The sequence below is a fragment of the Nerophis ophidion genome, linkage group LG15 (genome assembly GCF_033978795.1).
Source record: "Nerophis ophidion isolate RoL-2023_Sa linkage group LG15, RoL_Noph_v1.0, whole genome shotgun sequence".
Lineage (NCBI taxonomy): Eukaryota > Metazoa > Chordata > Actinopteri > Syngnathiformes > Syngnathidae > Nerophis > Nerophis ophidion.
Window position 1 is genome coordinate 47,008,395 of NC_084625.1, and position 22,294 is coordinate 47,030,688.

At 42.7% G+C, this 22,294-nt stretch overlaps 2 protein-coding genes across 3 annotated transcripts in view; one reads left to right on the plus strand and one right to left on the minus strand.

Annotated features, from left to right (window-relative positions):
• acad11 (acyl-CoA dehydrogenase family, member 11) overlaps positions 1–22,294 on the plus strand; it is a 56,563-nt gene that overhangs the window by 19,237 nt on the left and 15,032 nt on the right. For both annotated transcript variants that reach the window (XR_009809865.1, XM_061922281.1), the window contains exon 13: positions 524–622. Coding sequence is in view for 1 of the 2 variants with exons in the window: in XM_061922281.1 (XP_061778265.1) it covers positions 524–622 (99 nt within the window). In the remaining variant the exon portion in view is untranslated. The remainder of the gene's footprint in view (positions 1–523; positions 623–22,294) is intronic.
• ackr4b (atypical chemokine receptor 4b) lies at positions 13,994–20,757 on the minus strand. Its single transcript, XM_061922282.1, has 2 exons — positions 20,641–20,757; positions 13,994–19,934 (listed from the first exon to the last, which is right to left on the minus strand). Exons 1-2 carry the CDS (start codon positions 20,661–20,663, stop codon positions 18,815–18,817), a joined length of 1,143 nt encoding a protein of 380 aa, XP_061778266.1. The 5' UTR covers positions 20,664–20,757; the 3' UTR covers positions 13,994–18,814.

Sequence of the window (22,294 nt, forward strand, 5' to 3'; positions counted from 1 at the left end):
TGTACGAGCCAATCTTCCCCACAACAAGCTCTCTGGGTACAACTTTACCATATTGTGTATGGGCAGATGAGATGGGGCAGAAAACGTCAAAGGACAGAGCAAATTCCAAAAGGCTTGTTTGGCGGGAGTGCCCTGCGATGAGGTGGCGACTTGTCCAGGGTGTACACCGCCTTCCGCCCGATTGTAGCTGAGATAGGCATCAGCGACCCCAAAGGGAATACGCGGTAGAAAATGGATGGATGAATGGATGTTTGACGGAAGTATGAAGGAAGGGAGTGGGACATGTCTGCTGCATGTTTCAAAACATAACAAAATGCCACAGGTAGGAGCATGATAACATGAATGTGCAGTAAATAAGTGTCACCATGGTGAAAACCACATTAACCTTGTTTAAATAGGGCGGTCTGTACCAGTTATAAATTGTAAATCACACGCAATTTAATTGTTTACACATGTTTTTTAGAGCTTTGTATTTGGACCTTAAACATTGCAATCCTTATTTTGTTTTTCTGGTCTGTTTTAGAGCCTGATGTGGCCTCGAGCGATGCAACCAACATGGAGTGCAGTCTTTACAGGGAGGAAGACAGCTTTGTCATCAACGGAAAAAAGTGGTGGAGCAGCGGTCAGTTTGTCTTTTTCCTCAAATATTGTTCAACACCTTTAAACACTTTGAGCCAAACAATGACGTACACCCTGGGTGTGATTGTTTCCTGGACGTTAAACTAATCACATTTCAAAGTGGTCAGGTCTCTTCTGCCTCAAAAGTTCCGTTGTTTATTCAAACTGTTTAAAGTACCAACATCGTTTTTGTTAAAACCCAAACAAAACCAGTGCTGCTATTTATGCTTAATGGGGAGGTAGAAAAGCGCTATACAAGTACAACCCATTTATTTATTTAACTGTACTTGTTTGTGGAATTTTGCCTATCATTCACAGTCCCTATGTGGAACAAGAACACATGTATTTTTGTACAAACCCCGTTTCCATATGAGTTGGGAAATTGTGTTAGATGTAAACATAAACGGAATACAATGATTTGCAAAGCCTTTTCAACCCATATTCAGTTCAATGCACTCCAAAGACAAGATATTTGATGTTCAAACTCATACACTTTATTTTTTTATTGCAAATAATAATTAACTTAGAATTTTATGGCTGCAACACGTGCCACAGTAGTTGGGAAAGTGCACGTTCACCACTGTGTGACATCACCTTTTCTTTTAACAACACTCAATAAACGTTTGATAACTGAGGAAACGTACTGTTGAAGCTTTGAAAGTGGAATTCTTTTCCATTCTTGTTTTATGTAGAGCTTTAGTCTTTTCAACAGTCCGGGGTCTCCGCTGTCGTATTTTACGCTTCATAATGCGCCACACATTTTCGAAAGGAGATAGGTCTGGACTGCAGGCGGGCCAGGAAAGTACCCACACTTTTTTTTATGAAGCCACGCTGTTGCTGAATGTGGCTTGGCATTGTCTTGCTGAAATAAGCAGGGGCGTCTATGAAAAAGACGGCGCTTGGATGGCAGCATATGTTGTTCCAAAACCTGTATGTACCTTTCAGCATTATTGGTGCCTTCACAGATGTGTAGGTTACCCATGCCTTGGGCACAAATGCACCCCCATACATTCACAGATGCTGGCTTTTGAACTTTGCGTCGATAACAGTCTGGATGGTTCGCTTCCCCTTTGGTCCAGATGACACAATGTCGAATATTTCCAAAAACAATTTGAAATGTGGACTCGTCAGCCCACAGAACACTTTTCCACTTTGCATCAGTCCATCTTAGATGATCTCGGGCCCCGAAAAGCCGGCGGCGTTTCTGGATGTTGTTGGTAAATGGCTTTCGCTTTGCATAGTAGAGCTTTTACTTGCACTTACAGATGTAGCGACGAACTGTATTTAGTGACCGTGGTTTTCTGAAGTGTTACTGAGCCCATGTGATGATATCCTTTAGAGATTGATGTCGGTTTTTTGATACAGTGCCGTCTGAGGGATCGACGGTCACGGTCATTCAATGTTGGTTTCCGGCCATGCCGCTTACGTGGAGTGATTTCTCCAGATTCTCTGAACCTTTGGTGAAATTATGGACCGTAGATGTTTAAATCCCTAAATTTCTTGCAATTGCACCTTGAGAAACGTTGTTCTTAAACTGTTTGACTATTTGCCCATGCAGTTGTGAAGAAAGGGGTGTACCTTGCCCCATCCTTTCTTGTGAAAGACTGAGCATTTTTTGGGAAGCCGTTTTTATACCCAATCATGGCACCCACCTGTTCCCAATTAGCCTGCACACCTGTGGGATGTCGCAAGTCCACCATAATTTGTGGTAGTTGTTGTTGCTGCTGAAAGGAATAGCAAACTTTCCGTGCAATCCATGCAGCCCCAAAAAAATGTTCCAGTAATGCTTAAAGGGAACTGCACTTTTCGTTCACAATCCTTATGAATTGTTTTATTTTTCTTAATGCATTCCAAATATTAAATAAATGTGGTCAAAAGTCTGCTTTTTATGGAGCCTATAGGAGCCATTCAATTCTGCCTATGGAAACCCTAAATAAAACATCAAAACACTTCCATTGAGGTTTTTTTATATACATTATATGATGTTAGTATACAGTATATGTAATGTAGAAACGGCCACACATTTATAATATTTAATATTTACATATTTTGATCATTTTTAGCATACACGCCGCATTGATTTAAAAATCGCATCGCAACATTTTCTTTTTTTTTCTTCATTATTGATTTTTGCTCACTGCAGACCTAATAAGAGCCAACAAACAAAAGAAAACATCACTTACTGTACAATACCTGCTGTCATTAGGATGCAAACTGCTCGGATGTTCATTTATTCCCATTTAGATGAAAAATGTCTCTTAATCCTCGCAAAGAAACATGGAGGGAGGGGCGGGGGAAGCGAGCGCTTTTCGTGTTGTCCTCGCCAGTTCCAGGTCCTGCATGGCGGTCAAAGTGTCTCAACTTGTTGGATTATATCTTCAGCCATCTACTTTCCAGGTGAGAGGCATGATTTATGATCTAGAATAAACTTACAGGGAGCAGGCAAACGAGGAAAGGAAGCAGCAGACCACTATGTAAACATAAGGACAAATGCAAGTGACTACGTCGCCGCTATAAATAGTTTGTATGTAATAATATTTAAGTCAGAAATTGTAAGTCAAAGTCAAAGTCAGCTTTATTGTCAATTATTCACATGTGCAAGACAAACAAGGAATCCAAATTGCATTTCTCACTATCCCATGCGTAGACTAGACACAAAGACAAGACACAAATAGTAAGGGGGCAAGACCCAAATGGTAAAGTGACACAGCATAAGTATATCTAAATGCTATAGTACAAACAAAACAATGCAGTGATGATAGCAACAATAATAATAAAAGTGCAGATGGTGGCATCATACTCTTAAAGGTCTTGAAAAACATCTATATGATATGGATGTAAACAATTTGATGTTTGAACAGATTACTGTGATAAAGTGGTGTTTGTGAAAACAGTTGATAGCAGCAGGTCCATATGTGCAATTTGCCAGGTCATTTCAGAGTTTCAGGATGTCTCTTTGGAAAGATAGACTTTTATCTTCCTGACGCCCTGGTGGGTTGGGCTGAGGGTGGAGAAGTGAGAGAGTTCAGCAGCCTGACAGCCTGGTGGACAAAGCTGTTTTTTAGTCTAGTGGTGCGGGAGCGGAGACTCCTGTACCTCTCTCCAGAGGGCAGGAGGCTGAACAGTTAGTTTGCAGGGTGGGTTGGATCACCCACGATTGTGAGCACTTTTTGGATGAGGCAAGTGATGTGCAAGTCTTTGAGGGATGGGAGTGGGGCACCAATGATTTTCCCAGCTGTATTTACTATCCACTGCAGGGCTCTTCTGTCGTACTCAGTGCAGCTCCTGCCCCACAGTGATGCAGCTGGTTTACGATGCTCTCAATGGTGCCTCTGTAGAATCTCTCCACAGCAGTACCATCGATGGTTGGTGGTGGGTGATCAGTGCCGCCTCTCTGGAAGTCAACAACAATCTCCTTTGTCTAGCAGGAAGATGTTGTTCCTGCACCAGGTTGTCAGAAAGTCCACCGCTTTACTGTAGTGTCTCGTCGCCCTTGGTGATGAGACCCACCAGATTTGTGTTGTCCGCAAACTTTGTGAGGCGATTGGTGCTGTAAGTTGGTGTGCAGTCGTGTGTCAGTAGGGTAAAGAGCAGTGGACTGCGCACGCAGCCTTGTGGGGTCCCCGTGCTCGGGGTGATGGTCCTGGAGATGTTGTTGCCAACATGTACTGTTTGTTGCCTCTCACTGAGGAAGTCAAGCTGCCAGTTGCAGAGTGAGGTGCTGAGGCCCAGCATGTCCAGTTTGCATATGAGCTGTTGTGGTATTATAGTATTGAATGCTGATCTGAAGTCTATGAACAGCATTCTCACATATTAGTCTTTCTGTTCCTGGTGGGTGAGGGCCGGGTGGGGGGGGAGAGCAAATTGTATCCTTAGTGGATCGTTTTGTTCTACATGCAAACTGGAAGGGGTCCAAGGTGGGAGGGGGGATGTATTTGATGTGTGACATGACTAGCCGTTCGAAGCTCTTCATAATAATGGGTGTCACTGCCACAGGACGGTAGTCGTTGTAGCAGAATGGGGATGATGTCTTTGGCACAGGTATAATGGTTGCAGCTTTGAAGCATGATGGGACAATGGCTTGCTTCAAGGAGGTGTTAAAGATGTCAGTGAAGACATCCTTCAGTTCCTCTAAGTAGTCTTTCAGCACATGACCAGAGATGTTGTCTGGGCCTGTTGCTTTCCGGGCGTTGATGGTGGAGAATGCCCTCTTTATGTTCCCGGCAAAACGGCAGAGTCTGGTCATGGGGAGGTGTTGGGGTTTTTTGTGGGCGAGTATTGTTTTGTGCATCGAAGCGTGCAAAGAAGGTGTTCAGGTTATTGAGCAGAAAGGTGTCACTCTCGCAGCTCAATGGAGCAGGCTTGTAGTCCGTAATAGCTTGAATGCCTCCCCATAGGCTCTGTGCATCTTTTCTGTCGTTGAAATGGAAAGTTATCTTGTGTGTGTGATCCTGTTTTCCTTTTCTGATGCCCCAGGACAGATTGGCTCTTGATGTTCTCAAGCGAGATTCGTCTCCAGCTCTAAAGGCCTTGTCTCTGGCCCTCAACAGCCTGTGGACGTCCCCCGTCATCCATGGCTTCTGGTTTGCCTGAATGACAATGTCCTTGTTTTGGGTCACATCATCAATGCACTTGGTTCTGTAGGTCACAGTGTTCATGTACTCCTTAATGTCTATGTTGTTGTTGTAACCGGCTGCCTTTTAAACAACTCCCAGTCTGTGGTTTCAAAGCAGTCTGGAAGAGCTGAGAAGGCTCCCTCTGGCCACATGCTAATCTGCTTCAGAACCGGGTTTGGTGACTTTCACTGTTTGTCTGTATCTGGCATTAGCATAACAGTGAGGTGGTCAGATAGACTGATGTGGGGGAGGGCTTTGTACGCGCCTTTTTTGTGGTGCAAATAAGATCTGTTAACTCCCCTTGTTGGGAAGTTTACATGCTGGTGAAACCTCGGCAGCAGAGTCTTGAGATTGGCGTGATTCAAATCTCCGGCGAGGATGGTGAAACCATTTGGATGTGCTGCTTGTTGTTCATTGACGGCTTGATAAATTTCATTAAGAGCAGCGTTCCTATCACTATTGTTGTCAGTGGGGGGATGTATACTGCAACTAGAAGAATCACAGTATCTCCCTGGGCAGATAGAAAGGACAACACTTTATGACCATAAACTTTGCAAGTGGAGAACAGTGTTTGCATAACACTGTCGTATCCCGGCACCACACATCTCGGATGTAAACACAGATCCTTCCACCACGGGTCTTCCCTCCTTCTACAAGGGCTCTGTCCGCTCGCCGGTTGTGCAGCAGAGTATGTTCTCATTTAGCCATGTTTCAGTGAATACAAGCACACAGCAGTTACTCACTTTTCGATTTGCTGATCTGAGTAGTCGGATGTGATCCATTTTATTGTCCAAGGATCATACATTTGCCAGGAGGATAGATGGAATGACTGGGCGAGTTGGACTAGCCTCTAGCCTAGCTCGGATACCTTCACTCTTGCCCCTCTTCTTTGTCCTCGCGCACCACTTCCGATGCCTCCTTTCTGGTGTGTGTGTGTGTGTGTGTGTGTGTGTGTGTGTGTGTGTATGTGTGTGTGTGCGCGTGCGCGTGTGCTTCTAAAAATCTGCTGTGCAGTAATACTTGCCAACCCTCCCGATTTTCTCGGGAGACTCCCGAATTTCATTGCCCCCCCCCGAAAGTCTCCCAGGGCCACCATTCTCCCAAATTTCTCCCGATTTCCACCCGGACAACAATATTGGGGGCGTGCCTTAAAGGCACTGCCTTTAGCGTCCTCTCTCACCTGAAACTTTCACCCCTTAACAGCCGCATGCTGTCAGGGCGTCCGCTTTTTCTGATTATAAATGGCGTGCCAGCCCAGTCACATAATAATGTAGCGTTGGACAGGTTTAACAATGGTCTTTACTCGAAGATGTCAAGAAATGCTAACACGTTGTATGAACTTTTAAATGGTTTAACGATGACATTAATTTCAAGCACAAACACACCAAAAATTGAATGCAACGCATACTTGGTCAACAGCCATACATGTCACACTGACGGTGGCCGTATAAACAACTTTAACACTGTTACTAATGTGCGCCACACTGTGAACCCACACCAAACAAGAATGACAAACACATTTTGGGAGAACATCCGCACCGTAACACAACAATAAACACAACAGAACAAATACCCAGAACCCCTTGCACCACAACTCTTCCGGGACACTACAACAACATCTACGGCTTTTGGAGCTCAGTGCATAACTGCACACACAACAAGAAGGAGAAGAAGCAGAAGAACGAAGAAGCGACATGGCCACGACGGGTAAGAAGAAGAAATACGTTTGCAAGTTCCAAAATGATTGGAAAAATAATTTGCGGCGTCTTCAGTAATGCGGACACTGTATTGATCCGTTGTGGTGAAGAAAAAGCTGAGCCAGAAGGCAAAGCTCTCAATTTACGGGTCGAGCTACATTCCCATCCTCACCTATGGTCATGAGCTTTGGGTTATGACCGAAAGGACAAGATCACGGGTACAAGCGGCTGAAATGAGTTTCCTACGCCGGGTGGCGGGGCTCTCCCTTAGAGAGGGATAAGAAGCTCTGCTATCTGGGAGGAGCTCAAAGTAAAGCCGCTGCTCCTCCACATCGAGAGGAGCCAGATGAGGTGGTTCGGGCATCTGGTCAGGATGCCACCCGAACGCCTCCCTAGAGAGGTGTTTAGGGCATGTCCAACCGGTAGGAGGACACGTTGGGAAGACTATGTCTCCCAGCTGGCCTGGGAACGCCTCGGAATCCCCCGGGAAGAGCTGGACGAAGTGGCTGGGGAGAGGGAAGTCTGGGTTTCCCTGCTTAGGCTGCTGCCCCCGCGACCCGACCTCGGATAAGCGGAAGATGATGGATGGATGGATGGACACTAACATTTTGATTGATTGATTGAGACTTTTATTAGTACATAGCACAGTACATTACATATTCCATACAATTGACCCCTAAATGGTAACACCCAAATAAGTTTTTCAACTTGTTTAAGTCGGGGTCCACGTTAATCAATTCATGGTAATTGTTTCAACACACTGTAGTGAACAAATAAATTGAGACAGAAGACATCTTTCAGTCAGTAATACACACATTCAGGAAGTCTTTCAAGCAGGTCAGTGGTCTATTCCAACAAGGAGGATAGAATAGGGTAGACTTTAATGTCATTGCACTGGAGGTGCAACGCAAGTGCCACACGCCTCTTTCACCAATCACAAGGCTCTGTCAGGTTCCCCGTGATTGTCAAAAAGCCCATTTTCAGCTAGCAGCTAATTTATGTTTAAGATTTTGGATCGGAAAAATTTATCAATTTGTAACAGTACAAAAAAGTAGAAGCGAGATAAGCCTATACCCTCCAGATCAGAAACTGCACAATACCTTTCAGACCAGTTGAATTATAACCCTTTTAGACAAGATATGAAAATAGGGGCTCCTTGGCCTGGGGACCCTGATCTACAGTATTTGCTCGCTTGGAGAGCTACTCTCAACTAGTTGGGTGTGTGACCAGTTTATGTAGCTCTGCTGTTGTGTTTTTGTGTTGCATAAGAGTGTATACAAGTGTTTGTGAGTGTGTGAAAGGTTAGTATCAGCGTGTGGAGGGTTTATAAAAAACTAAAATGCATACAATATTCATTAAAAAAAATCATAAAATAAAAAACATCCTTACCTCACGGAAATTAACCTACCACAGGGTAGGGGGACCTAACTCTTGCAATATTCAGGGGAACACTGTACTTTGAATTGCATAGTAGCCGCATGACCACCACATGACACCTACCACATGTTTCGTTTTACGTCAAACAAGGACTTAATGGGTTAAATTCAAATTTGAGGACATTTCCACTTTGTCACTATGGGTGTTTATTGGCTAAAAGCTGCCTGTCAGGTCAAAAGCCTGTCAAATTGAATGAAATGAATACATTCTGTTTTCATTTCATTCGAAGTGACAGGCTTTGAATTAATTAATTTTTAAAAGTTCACACTTTAGTTACAATGTTAAGATATACAAGAAATTCATGTTCATTGCATTTTAAAAGGGTATTCTTGCAATAGAAATATATATTACTTCAGTGGTTGATTTGCTCTCCAAATAATGTTGACAATAATATTGTCTATCGGCAATAATATTAGGTTAATATATCGTTGTGCAACATTTTGTAATCAGCCGAGGTCTATCCTTGCTACTGAATAGCTTTAACGATTTTACATACGAAGATTTAGGGCTGGGCGATATGGCCTTTTTTTTATCTCCATATTTTGCCTTAGCCTTGAATTAACACTTGATGCATATAATCACACCAGTATGATGATTCTATGTGTCTACATTCAATCATTCTTGTTCATATTGCATTAATATTTGCTCATTTTAAACTTTCATGCAGAGGGAAATCACAACTCAGTCAATAGACCAAAACTCTATTTATTAAACAGTTATTAAGCAGTGACATGGGGGACGGCGTGGCGAAGTTGGTAGAGTGGCTGGGCCAGTGATCTGAGGGTTACTGGTTCAATCCCCACCTTCTACAATCCTAGTCACGTCCGTTGTGTCCTTGGGCAAGAAACTTCACCTTTGCTCCTGATGGGTCCTGGTGAGCGCCTTGCATGGCAGCTCCCGCCGTCAGTGTGTGAATGTGCGTGTGAATGGGTGAATGTGGAAATACTGCCAAAGCGCTTTGGGCTCCTTAAAAAGGGGTCGAAAAGTGCCATACAAGTACAACCCATTTACCATTCATCTCATTTCAAAACAGAAAGTGCAAGATCGTCAGAGACATTTTAAAACAAGCTATGAGAGCACTTTTGTGCATGATGTCACTAAGATGACATATCAAAACAACACTAAATTAAAGTGCACCTTTTGTACAGAACGCCACTACAATAGTTTAAAACAAATAAAGTGCACTTTAGTGCATGATGTCACACAAAATATTTCAATAACTGTCAAATAAAAATGAGCTGTATAATAGGAAATGAAATAGCTATGTGGTAGGTTACTGCAGACGTTATCTCCTTATGTTTTTGACAATTTTTTTCATACGGTGTTGATGTGGAAATTTTTGCCCCGGCATTTTTCGGGTATGGCACCGAACGGAGATGTTGAGATGCGGAGTAAGCACTTTTCATTCTCCAACAGGTGACTTTTCAAATGATGCTGCATATTAGCAGTAATGCTACTTTTTGCAGCAACGCTTTTGCCTCACACTTGACAAATTACGGTTGTCGGTTCGACATATTCCCACTTGAAGCCAAACCACCGCCAGGCAATGGACCCCCTGCGGTTTTTCTTGGGAATTAATTCTTCCTTCATTTGTTACCAGATTCGCACCTTCTTTCTCTCGTATTACCACTCGCACCACAGCTAACGTTACCCATGCTGCTACCTCTCTGCTCCGCGAGGACGTATATGTATGTGACGGATGTAAGAAGGTGCGCTTGTTGTTTGTGATAAGGAAACAATAAAGTTTGGGAAGAGCCTGTAGTGTAATGCCAGCAGCTAAAAGCAACTGTGTGAGAAGCTATACTCGAATATCACGATATGGTCATTTTCTATATCGCACAGAGACAAACCCACGATATATCGCCCAGCCCTACGAAGAGTATTTCCTGAGTCCTGGCGATGGCAAAAAACTTTGAACAAACAGAAATAGGCTCTGATATCTACTTAGTCAGTGGACGGTCCTGTTATTGGCTCTAATGTTGTTTCCACAAACATAGCTTTAGCAGTAGAGGTGTCAATGCATAAATTACAGTGTTTCCCCCGGAAAATTTGTTAGCTAAGAGGTGGTGTCTCTCCAGGGGGAGGGGGCGTCTCCCGGGACAGGCAGCATGACAGGGAAAGGGGTGGGTGGGTGTAAGGAACAGTGTAACTAGGCCTGTTGCCAACACGTCTCCACTCCATCGCTTAATGTTAGTTTGTCTAAATTGTCAGACGATCACTTCTCTGATGTCTCCATCATGTCGAGAAGTCTCTTCTTTATCTGGACGTCTTCTTCTACTGCATTCAGCAACATTGTCTCGATTGGAAGTTTTCGTTTTAGTCTTTCCTGCTTGTGGCTGTTGAGTTTTGCCTAGTGGAAAAAAAAATCATTTTTATAAGGATTTTTACAAAATTACATTCAATAATCATGAATACATTATTTGGGATAAACCCACTTTAGCACAGATGTAAGATAGTGACATGTTATTTACAACATGTCGAATGGCCCCTCGACATCGTCGGAAAATGAAGTGTCAATAAAGCACTTCATCGAGGTATTTTAATTTTGACAGAAAAAAAAACATTTAATGCAACTGCAGTTTTACTCAACTCAGTATTATTTATTACAAGAAACTACTCAAAGCATTTTTAATACAACCCTATTTGAATACAAACCCTGTTTCCATATGAGTTGGGAAATTGTGTTTGATGTAAATATAAACGGAATACAATGATTTGCAAATCCTTTTCAACTCATATTCAATTGAATGCACTACAAAGACAAGATATTTGATGTTCAAACTCATAAACTTTATTTTTTTTTGCAAATAATAATTAACTTAGAATTTCATGGCTACAACACGTGCCAAAGTAGTTGGGAAAGGGCATGTTCACCACTGTGTTACATCACCTTTTCTTTTAACAACACTCAATAAACATTTGGGAACAGAGGAAACTAATTGTTGAAGCTTTGAAAGTGTAATTCTTTCCCATTCTTGTTTTATGTAGAGCTTCAGTCGTTCAACAGTCTGGGGTCTCCGCTGTCGTATTTTACGCTTCATAATGGGCCACACATTTTTGATGTGAGACAGGTCTGGACTGCAGGCGGGCCAGGAAAGTACCCGCAGTCTTTTTTTTTAACGAAGCCACGCTGTTGTAACACGTGTTGAATGTGGCTTGGCATTGTCTTGCTGAAATATGCAAGGGCGTCCATGAAAAAGACTGCGCTTAGATAGCAGCATATGTTGTTCCAAAACCTGTAGGTACCTTTCATTTTCAGTGGAATCTCTGCTGCATGGCTTCCCTAATTTTCAAATCATTGTATTCCGTTTATATTTACATCGAACACAATTTCCCAACTCATATGGAAACAGGGTTTGTACATCTAAAACAGCTAAACTTTAATATAAGCTTGCCATCTTGACTTCTGGATGGATAGTACTTTATTGATTCCTTCAGGGGAGTTCCTTCAGGAAATTCTGATTCCAAAACAAGTATTTTTGTCCCACTCTCACTGAGAGCATTTGTAATTGCTGTGCAGTTCATATAAAAATATTTCGATGCCCAGATATACATCATGTATTTGCCTTATTAACAATATTACGTCCGCCCGATTGTAGCTGAGATAGGCACCAGCGCCCCCCGTGACCCCAAAAGGGAATAAGCGGTAGGAAATGGATGGATGGATGGACGTCCTAGCAATGAAGTTAGCGCCCACATACCTGAAGTAGAGCTCTTCTCTCTTTCACCACAGAAGATTGTGGATTGCTCCCAGTGGAATCTTGCTGCTCTTGTACATCATTCGCCATATCTTTGTCTGTGACCAGGCTGTCAAGGATGAATGGAGAATCCCAACTCCTGTGAGAGCTTGCGTCAATATATGATGTTTCTATTCCAAATTGAATGCATGTAGTTGATGGCAAACCGTCCTACATCTGCTGGCATAGTTCGCAGTACAGCAAAACAACTCTACCGTAAATAAATGATAAATGGGTTGTACTTGTATAGCACTTTTTCTACCTTCAAGGTATTCAATGCGCTTTGACACTTCTTCCACATTTACCCATTCACACACATATTCACACACTGATGGAGGGAGCTGCCATGCAAGGCGCTAACCAGCACCCATCAGGAGCAAGGGTGAAGTGTCTTGCTCAGGACACAACGGACGAGAAGAGGTTGGTACTAGGTGGGGATTGAACTAGGGACCCTCGGGTTGCGCACGGCCACTCTTCCACTGCGCCACGCCGTCCCTGAACCACTAACCCTTTTTCCACCTGCGTCGACTGCTTGTCTGTACTTTCCACGAATCGCTTTCAGTTTAGTGTCGGCAGTTGTTTTTGTGATGTCCTCTTTCCGATGAGGAAATTCCTCAGAGTTTGTACTGTCCAGGTAGAGAACAATACTCTGTTCCAGGTGGAGGAGTTTAAGTATCTCGGGGTCTTGTTCACAAGTGAGGGAAATATGGAGAAGGAAATTAGCCAGAGCATCGGAAAACCTGGGGTAATATTGCAGTCTCTCTGCCGCACTGTTGTGACGAAACGAGAGTTGAGCTAGAAGGCAAAGCTCTCGGTCTACCGAACTATCTACATTCCTACTCTCACCTATGGTCATGAAATGTGGGTCATGACCGAAAAAGTAAGATCGCGGATACAAACGGCCAAAATGAATTTTCTCAGAAGGGTGGCTGGCACCTCCCTTAGAAATCGGATGAGAAGTTCAGTCTCCCGAGAGAGACTCGGAGTAGAGCCGCTGCTCCTTCGCTTGGAAAGGAGCCAGCTTAGGTGGTTTGGGCATCTCGTGCGGATGCCTCACGAGCGTCTCCCTAGGAGGTCCTCCTCGCACTTCCCACTGGGAGGAGACCCCTCGGGGCAGGCCAAGGACCAGATGGGGGGATTACATCTCCTCTCTGGCCTGGGAACGCTTCAGGATCCCCCAGGAGGAGTTGCTAATGTTGCTCTAGAGAGGGAAGTCTGGGGGTCTCTGCTGGAGCTGTTGTCCCCGCGACCCGATTCCGGATAAGCGGTTGAGGATGGATGGATGGATTGAAATTCCTCAGATGTACCGCCAAGTCCGTACCGCTCCAAAAATAGGGTAAGAATGTCACCGTACTTGGACTAGCAAAGTTTCCCAGTCAACACTTTGTTGAGTCTTGTTAACTTTAAACTCCAAAACAATGCTTAAAAGTAGCTCTATTCCTCTGTCAGTCTACAGATATAATTCGTTCTTGCCGTGACCTGACAATTTTTGCTATATGTCGCCTCCGGAAATGATGTTGTGGATGTTTCTGATTGGCTAAAATGGTCTTAAGTCCTAGGCTACAGCGTCTCCAGTATTTTGGCATGCGTATGACACTCAGTGTATGCATTTGCCTGGGGACAGAGATCGTTTTTTAAATGCGCACGTGTGGCTTGAGATTAGGGCTGGGCGATATGGCCTTTTTTGAAAAAATCTCGATATTTGCAGGCCATATCGCGATGCATGATATATAGCTCGATATTTTGCCTTGGCCTTGAATTAACACTTGATGCATATAATCACAGTAGTATGATGATTCTATGTGTCTACATTAAAACATTCTTCTTCATACTGCATTAATATATGCTCATTTTAAACTTACACGCAGAGAAAGAAACCACCACTAAGTCAATTGACCAAAACTGTATTTATTACACAGTTATTAAGCAATGGCACAAACGTTCATGTCATTTCCAAAACAGAAAATGCAAGATTGTCAGAGACATTTTAAGTGTCAAATAAAATGAGGTGCATAATAGGAAATCAAATAGTGTTCGTTATTAAATTCTGTTGTTGACTATTTTTTTCAAAAGGTGTTGATCTGTAAATGGTTGCCTTGGCATTTTGATGGTTTGGCACCGAACGGAAATGTTGTCATGCGTAATAAGCACTCCTCATTCTCTAGCAGGTGACTTTTCAAATGATGCTACATATTAGCTGTAATGCTACTTTTGGTAGCAACGCTTTTGGCCCGCACTTGACAAATTACGGTTGGCTGTTCGACATATTCCCATTTGAAGCCAAACCACTGGCAGACGATGGACCACCTGCTGTTTTTCTTGGGAATAAATTCTTCGTTCAATCGACGTTACCCATGCCGCTACCGCTCTGCTCCGCGAGGGGGTATACGTATGTGACGTATGAAGTGACAGTATGTGACGTATGTAAGGTGCGCTTGTTTGTCTGTGAGAAGGAGAAAGGAAAGACCGAGAAGAGCCTGTAGTGTAATGCTCGCAGCTAAAAGCAACTGCGTGAGAACGTACACTCGAATATCAAGATATAGTCATTTTCTATATCGCACAGAGACAAACCCGCGATATATCGTGTATATCGATATATCGCCCAGCCCTACTTGAGATCTTGTTAAGACGTTAGTTTAGGCGGTGGCTCTTTGTTGTTAAGGCCGCCTTAACAACAAATCTCTGCGGGAAACCCTTGATTACCGGTAAACCAGCTTTGTGGTACAACATATCCGTACTTAATCCTCATAGGAATACATCCTGCTTTCTATAACAGGCCTCCGAGATTTTCCGCTGTTTGTTTGTGTTTTCCTATCCCCGTCTTGTTGCTGGGAATGTCTTTTAACACGTGTGTTTGTGAAATGTTCTCTGGAGGAGGAAACATCATGTCTTTCTGCACAACCACAACAAGCATTAATAGGAAGGAATGTTGACAGTTTTGTCATACTTTGTGATCTCTACTGGGAGTCATAACATCTCAATCTCAGCGCAGTCACTGTGAAACAAAGCACAGCTTGGCGTTGTTGACAAGGACTGAGTGTCATCTTCAGGGTGTTTCCTCTTGGATTGTATTTCTAAATGACATCTCATGTATGCCCTTACTATGACACAGCAGCAAACCTTTCACTAGATTCTTGTAAAGAGCAGGCTGTGTGCTCTTTTTCCAAATGCCTGTGGTGTAACCAGTAGTTTGACCAGTGCAACGGAAAGAGGATGACTAACAGGTACTGAGGATGGAAAAAATGACAAACACTACGGTGCCTTAATGGCTTAAAGACTCGATGAGTCTCTGGAAGCTTTCTCCCACTCACTGGACATGTTAGCATTAGCTCTTAGATGAGAGGCAATTGCCAGAGTGATGTTGTGCAGTACAACCATTTGTTACCATAGCAAAACAGCACTAACTGTTTTAGCAATGACTCAGGGTACGAGTTTGTGAAAATGCTGTATTTATTTCAACAAAACACACATTGTTTACAAAATACATAGGTTAGCTCAGTCAAGTGCAATTACCCTCATTGTGTAATTATTTTGGGTAAAGTATAAAAATGAAATACATTTATTGATGAAGTAATGTTAAGGTATGTTATAAATGATTAAAATTAATCAACTGTCTGCAGTTTATTGCACATTCCTAATGTGGATTGTTGCAATCCTGCCTTGATTGTCAAACAATTTTGGCAATGGAACCTGTGATCGTTTTACCCGAATAAATGCCTCTGATATTCTGCACATTACGTGTTGTACAAGTTAATCCTATTCCTATATGTGCAAGAGAATGTACTAAATTTCTTTAGTTTGTAAGAAAGTGTATTATTTCCAGGCAATCTGCCTGCTAAACACAGAACATGTTAGAAGGGAATATGCAGTATTTCAGCCCGGCAGAAAAAATATATTTTTCTTTATAATCCTCAATTGATGTACTACCACAGTGGTTCTCAAATGGGGGTACGCGTACCCCTGGGGGTACTTGAAGGTATGCCAAGGGGTACGTGAGATTTTTTAAAAATATTCTAAAAATAGGAACAATTAAAAAATCCTTTATAAATATATTTATTGAATAATACTTAAACAAAATATGAATGTAAGTTCATAAACTTTGAAAAGAAATGCAACAATGCAATATTCAGTGTTGACAGCTAAATTTTTTGTGGACATATTCCATAAATATTGATGTTAAAGATTTCTTTTTTTGTGAAGAAATGTTTAGAATTAAGTTCATGAATCCAGATGGATCTCTATTACAATCTCCAAAGAGGGCACTTTAAGTCAAGGATTACTTCTATGTGTAGAAATCTTTATTTATAATTGAATCACATGTTTATTTTTCAGCAAGTTTTTAGTTATTCTTATATCTTTTTTTCCAAATAGTTCAAGAAAGGCCACTGCAAATGAGCAATATTTTGCACTGTTATACAATTTGATAAATCAGAAACTGATGACAGTGTGCTGCATTTTACTTCTTTATCTCTTTTTTTCAACCAAAAATGCTTAGCTCTGATTAGGGGGTACTTGAATTAAAAAAAAAATCAAAGGGGGTACATAACTGAAAAAGGTTGAGAACCACTGTACTGGCAGGTACAAACAGATAAGTATGAATATCACCATTATTTTAATTAGCACACCTCCGTTACAGTCAAAGCATGATCGTAACAATCCACATTTTGGATTATGAAATCCGCTAAACTGGTATCCAAATACTGAGGTGACACCTGTCCTGCCTTTGTCGAGGTGGAAGGGTTCTTTTCTCTGGATGGCATTTTCCGGTGATGGATGGAAATGGCTTTGGTCTTGATGGGAGAGTGAACCGCCTGGGCTTTGGAGCTTGGCTTTCCATTCAATGTAGCCTGTTTGTTTATTTCTGCTTGCTATTTCTTTCCTCTTGTGGCTCAACGTCAACTGCAATGCAAGAAATCTTGCCTTTGAAGGAAATTATTGTTAGCTTGTGATAGTGTTAACTTTGACAGCCTTCGTTAGAAGTTACAATACTAACAACACAAAGGTATGATGGTTTGAAAGCTATGAACGTGTATTACCCTAAAGTGAATTGTTTTCAGCATAGCCAGTGGTGTGTCCAGACTTTTTTTCAGGGGTGATACGCGGGGAGCACTTAGTTCCGCAGGGGTGCCACCCATAAAACTGTCAGTGTACCCCAAGGGCAGCTGTAGCTAATATAGTAGCTTACCACCACCAAGTATGGAATGAATCTTCTTGCAAGACAATTACTGACATTAAATATTATGCGCTCTAAAGCATTGAGCTTTGTTTTTTGCCAACATGGTAGTATTATACGATGGGGCATCTTTTTCTGTCACTTTGGGGGATAATACTTATGGGCTTAAAGAGGAAGATGTCCAAAGTAACTTGGACAGCGATGTTCAGAACAGGGAAGATTTAGTTCATTTGTTATTTAAGCGATACTTTTTTCTTGACAACCTCTCCATCATCCATCTGTTCAATTCTGGTGATTGTTTAAAAGAGAATAAATACCTTACAGAATGTGTTACCTTAATAAAAAGTAATGTTTACATAATATTTGCGATATAGCGCTGCCGAGAATCGAACCCCTGCCTTGTGGCATGAAAGGTAGATGCGTAGACCCTTACCCTACCAGACTACTGACCTGATAAAAATAACATTTATAATATATACACTACAGGCCAAAAGTTTGGACACACCTTCTCATTTCAATGTGATTTCTTTATTTTCATGACTATTTACCTTGTAGATTGTCACTGTAGGCATCTAAACTATTAATGAACACGTGGAGTTATGTACTTAATAATAACTAGTTTTATATTATAGTTTCTTCAAAATATCCACCCTTTGCTCTGATTACTTTTTCGCACACTCTTGGCATTCTCTCCATGAGCTTTAAGATGTAGTCACCTGAAATGGTTTTCACTTCACAGGTGTGCTTGGAGCTCATCGAAAGAATGCCGAGAGTGTGCAAAGCAGTAATCAGAGCAAAGGGTGGCAATTTTGAAGAAACTACAATATAAAACATCCATCCATCCATTTTCTACCGCTTATTCCCTAAAACATGTTTTTATTTATTTCACCTTTTTTTTGTTAAGTACATAACTCCACGTGTTCATTCCTAGTTTTGCTGCCTTCAATGACAATCTACAATGAAAATAGTCATGAAAATAAAGACAACGCATTGAATGAGGAGAAGGTACAGTATGTCTAAACTTTTGACCTGAACTGTATATTTGTTTGTTTAGAATTTTTGTGCTATTCAAACCATGCATCGGTATTCTTTGATTCTATTGGCACTTAAAAAATATATTTCTTTATTTTCTATCCGTGTTCCAGACAGACCACAACTCTCAAAATCCCAAATTTCCTTTGGAGCTTCACCCGTTTGTGTGTTGTTGAATCTCCTCGCTAAATCTTCTCCAGGGCCCGAATCGTTCACGTGGTACAGCGAGGCTCGCTTCGCCGAAACGCCCCCCTCCATTACTCGACACGCCTCGAAACCTCCACACATCACTAGATCAAGCACACTACCGCCCCACGCACGATATGTGTGGACAGAATACCGGCCTCTGACGTACTTCGTATGTTTCTCCGGAACGAAACCTTTAATATCAATGTAGCAACATCTAAAAGAATGTTTACGGGTGTCGTGACGTGTTACAGTTTTTGTGTTTTACACTGGAATGCGCTCCTCAAGTTAGTGTTGTGACAAGTTCATGTGTGCACTTCACATGGTAAACGTGCTTGTGTCTGGTTCCTCGGATCCCGACTGTGATTGGTTTTGATTGCGAGCGGTGAGCGCGATCTCCACCGCTGACTCGCCAGCCTCCGGTTCGGGGTGCTGCCCGAGTTGCTGACCGAGACGCTTGGCAGCTTTGAGGATGTGTCCCCGGAAGGAGGAACCGATGAATGCGTAGAGGAGCGGGTTTATACAGGCGTGGGTCAGCGCCAGGCTCTCGGTCACTTGGAGGGCGTGATCTAAGCCCTTACTGACCTCACAGTCGGTCACTAGCATGTAGATGATGTCCAGCGCTCTGCATAGTTTCACCACATTGTAAGGAAGCTGAGTCAGCAGGAAGACGGCCACCACCGCTAACAGCACCCGTAGGGCCCGCCACTTCCGCTCCCTTTGCATACCCGCCACTCGGCCCAGGGCACGGCCCAACAAGCAGTAGCAGACCACCATAACCAGGAAAGGCAGCACAAACCTGAGGCCAACCTCCAACAGCTCCAGGGTAGCTTTGGTGGGTCGGGCCATGCTGTGCGGGTACACAGCTATACAGTATATCCTGTGATGGGAGTGCTTGACGGTGGAGAAAACCAACTCGGGGAGACCAAGGAAGCTAGCCACCGCCCACAATGCCAAGCACACCACGAGCCACTTTCTCCGTACGCGGGGGCCCCTGGCGGTCCTCCCCGCCGTGCTCTGGGCTACGGCCCTGTAGCGGTCCACGCTGATGCAGGCCAGCAGAAGCATGCCACAGCTGAAGTTGGTGCTGTAGAGGAAGGAGGTGAGCTTGCAGGCAGCCGAGCCCAACCTCCAGCCGTGCACGGCGTCCGCCGCCCAGAACGGCAGTGTGACGAGCAGGAGCAGGTCCGAAATGGCCAGGTTAAGGATGCACACGTCCGTCAAGGTGCGCAGTCGCGAGCGCGACGCGTAGACCGCCACAACCAGAGCGTTCCCCGCCAGGCCCACCACCAGCGCTAGCGAATAGATTGCCGGGAGGAAGACGCTGGCGAAAGAACGCACAGTCTCCTTGTCGCACACCGAGTGGTCATAGCTGTAGTCGTAGCTGACGTTGAAGCTGGGGTCCTCGTCGTCATGGTAATAGTAGTCCTCCATCTTGCTGTGTGGGCAATAAGAGACAAGGTTGTTGTTCAGTGGAATCTCTGCTGCATGGCTTCCCTAATGGCCTAATCCTTGTCTGTCCGCACCATGCGTGGACCTGAACACATCAATGACTCCAACTTTGTAACTCCGTCCGTCTGTCCCCACCCGAAAAAAGACTAGTACAGTATTTTGTTTGTTTAGTTTAGTTGTAGCTGCTCTGCAACGTAAAGCAATGTAACTACCATCTTGTGTCGACAACCATGCACTTTCTTATATAACTAAAACAGATGGAACATTGCAAAGTAGCTCAAGTATTTTCACTGCGGCCGCATACTCAAGGCTGGAAGAACTGAGGGCATTTATTATTTTTGTAAATAGTATCTCACGACTTGGAAAACTTCATTTTAATAAACAAGCCTGAAATAACACCAAATACCTTTTTTATTCCTTCATCACCATTAAAAATGCATAAAAACAACATAAACAATCCGTTTTATGAGGTCAACAAACCTAGCAGAGTGACTCAGTACAACCACAATAATGTTTTAAGTAAAGAACGGCTGATGTGATTATCAGTATCTGGGTGGTTATGAACAATGTCTAAGCGGGACATTAACTCCGTAGGGAAAAACAAGATTGTATAATGTCAATAAAAAAATACAAGATAAAAATTGTGCTGAATCTTTTAGTCAATTTCATGTTATCAGTTCCAAAGTTCTTACCTCTTTAGTCTGCTGCTGTTCATTCAAATGTTTCGCTTGTTGTGTCTGCACAGCAGAGTTGTCGGCAAAGAACATCCACTCCTCCCCCTCTCCATGCACTACATGCACCTCCCTTTCACCACCGAGCTTTGCATACACGTGCAAATGTGTTTGTGTGCCTTTTCTAAAGCCAGTCTCTTCCAGCCTGCTGCCATCCATTTATTATTCTTTGAATTCTTGAGAAACTCTCGAGCCTTCTATCATCATGCAGTTTTTTGTATGCTCTTTTAAGCATCACCTTACACTTTGCAACGGTGCACACGTGACACTCCAACTTTTACTCGCAGTACAATAAGTAATTAGAACTTCCATCCATCAATTTTCCTACCGCTTGTGGAATTAGAATTTGATACATTTATTTACAGAGCGTTGTGCCAACATTATAATGTTCTAATAATAACAAGTATGCAGTACTGTATATGGGACAGTGGCACAGCATTCTGAGTAAAACAGGTATATATAAAATAGAATAATAAAGTAACAATAGAAAATAGGTCTAGAAACCATCCATATTCTACCGCTTGCTAGAGCCTATCTCAGCTGTGTTTCGAAATATTATTGAATAAATATATTAGGCAAGAGATACATTTTTGCACATTGTCGGTTTAAAAATGTACATATATGCAGCATACACTTTTTAAAATGATGACTAGTAGCCCAGTGAGGCACATTTTTTTTTAAACAATATATTCCAAAAATTCACTTTTATCCCAACTTTGTTCGAGTACAAAGTGATTTTCTAAAACGTTTTCTTATACAAACCCCATTTCCATACGAGTTGGGAAATTGTGTTGGATGTAAATATAAACGGAATACAATGATTTGCAAATCCTTTTCAACCCATATTCAATTGAATGCACTACAAAGACAATGTATTTGATGTTCACACTCATAAACTTTATTATTTTTTTTGCAAATAATAATTAACTGAGAATTTCATGGCTGCAACACGTGCCAAAATATTTGGGAAGGGCATGTTCACCACAGTATTACATCACCTTTTCTTTTAACAACACTCAAACGTTTGGCAACTGAGGAAACTAATTGTTGAAGCTTTGAAAGTGGAATTCTTTCCCATCCTTGTTTTATGTAGAGCTTCAGTCCTTCAACAGTCCAGGGTTTCCGCTGTCGTATTTTACGCTTCATAATGCGCCACACATTTTCAATGGGAGACCGGTCTGGACTGCAGGCGGGCCAGGAAAGTACCCGCCCTCTTTTTTTACGAAGTCACGCTGTTGTAACACATGCTGAATGTGGCTTGGCATTGTCTTGCTGAAAAAAGCAGGGGCGTCCATGAAAAAGACGGCGCTCAGATGGCAGCATATGTTGTTCCGAAACCTGTATGTACCTTACAGATGTGTAAGTTACCTGTGCCATGGGCACTAATGCACCCCCATACCATCACAGATGCTGGCTTTTGAACTTTGCGTCGATAACAGTCTGGATGGTTTGCTTCCCCTTTGGTCCGGATGACATGATGTCGAATACTTCTAAAAACAATTTGAAATGTGGACTCTTCATACCGCAGAACACTTTTCCACTTTGCATCAGTCCATATTAGATGATCTCGGGCCCAGAGAAGCCGGCTGCGTTTCTGGATGTTGTTTATAAATGC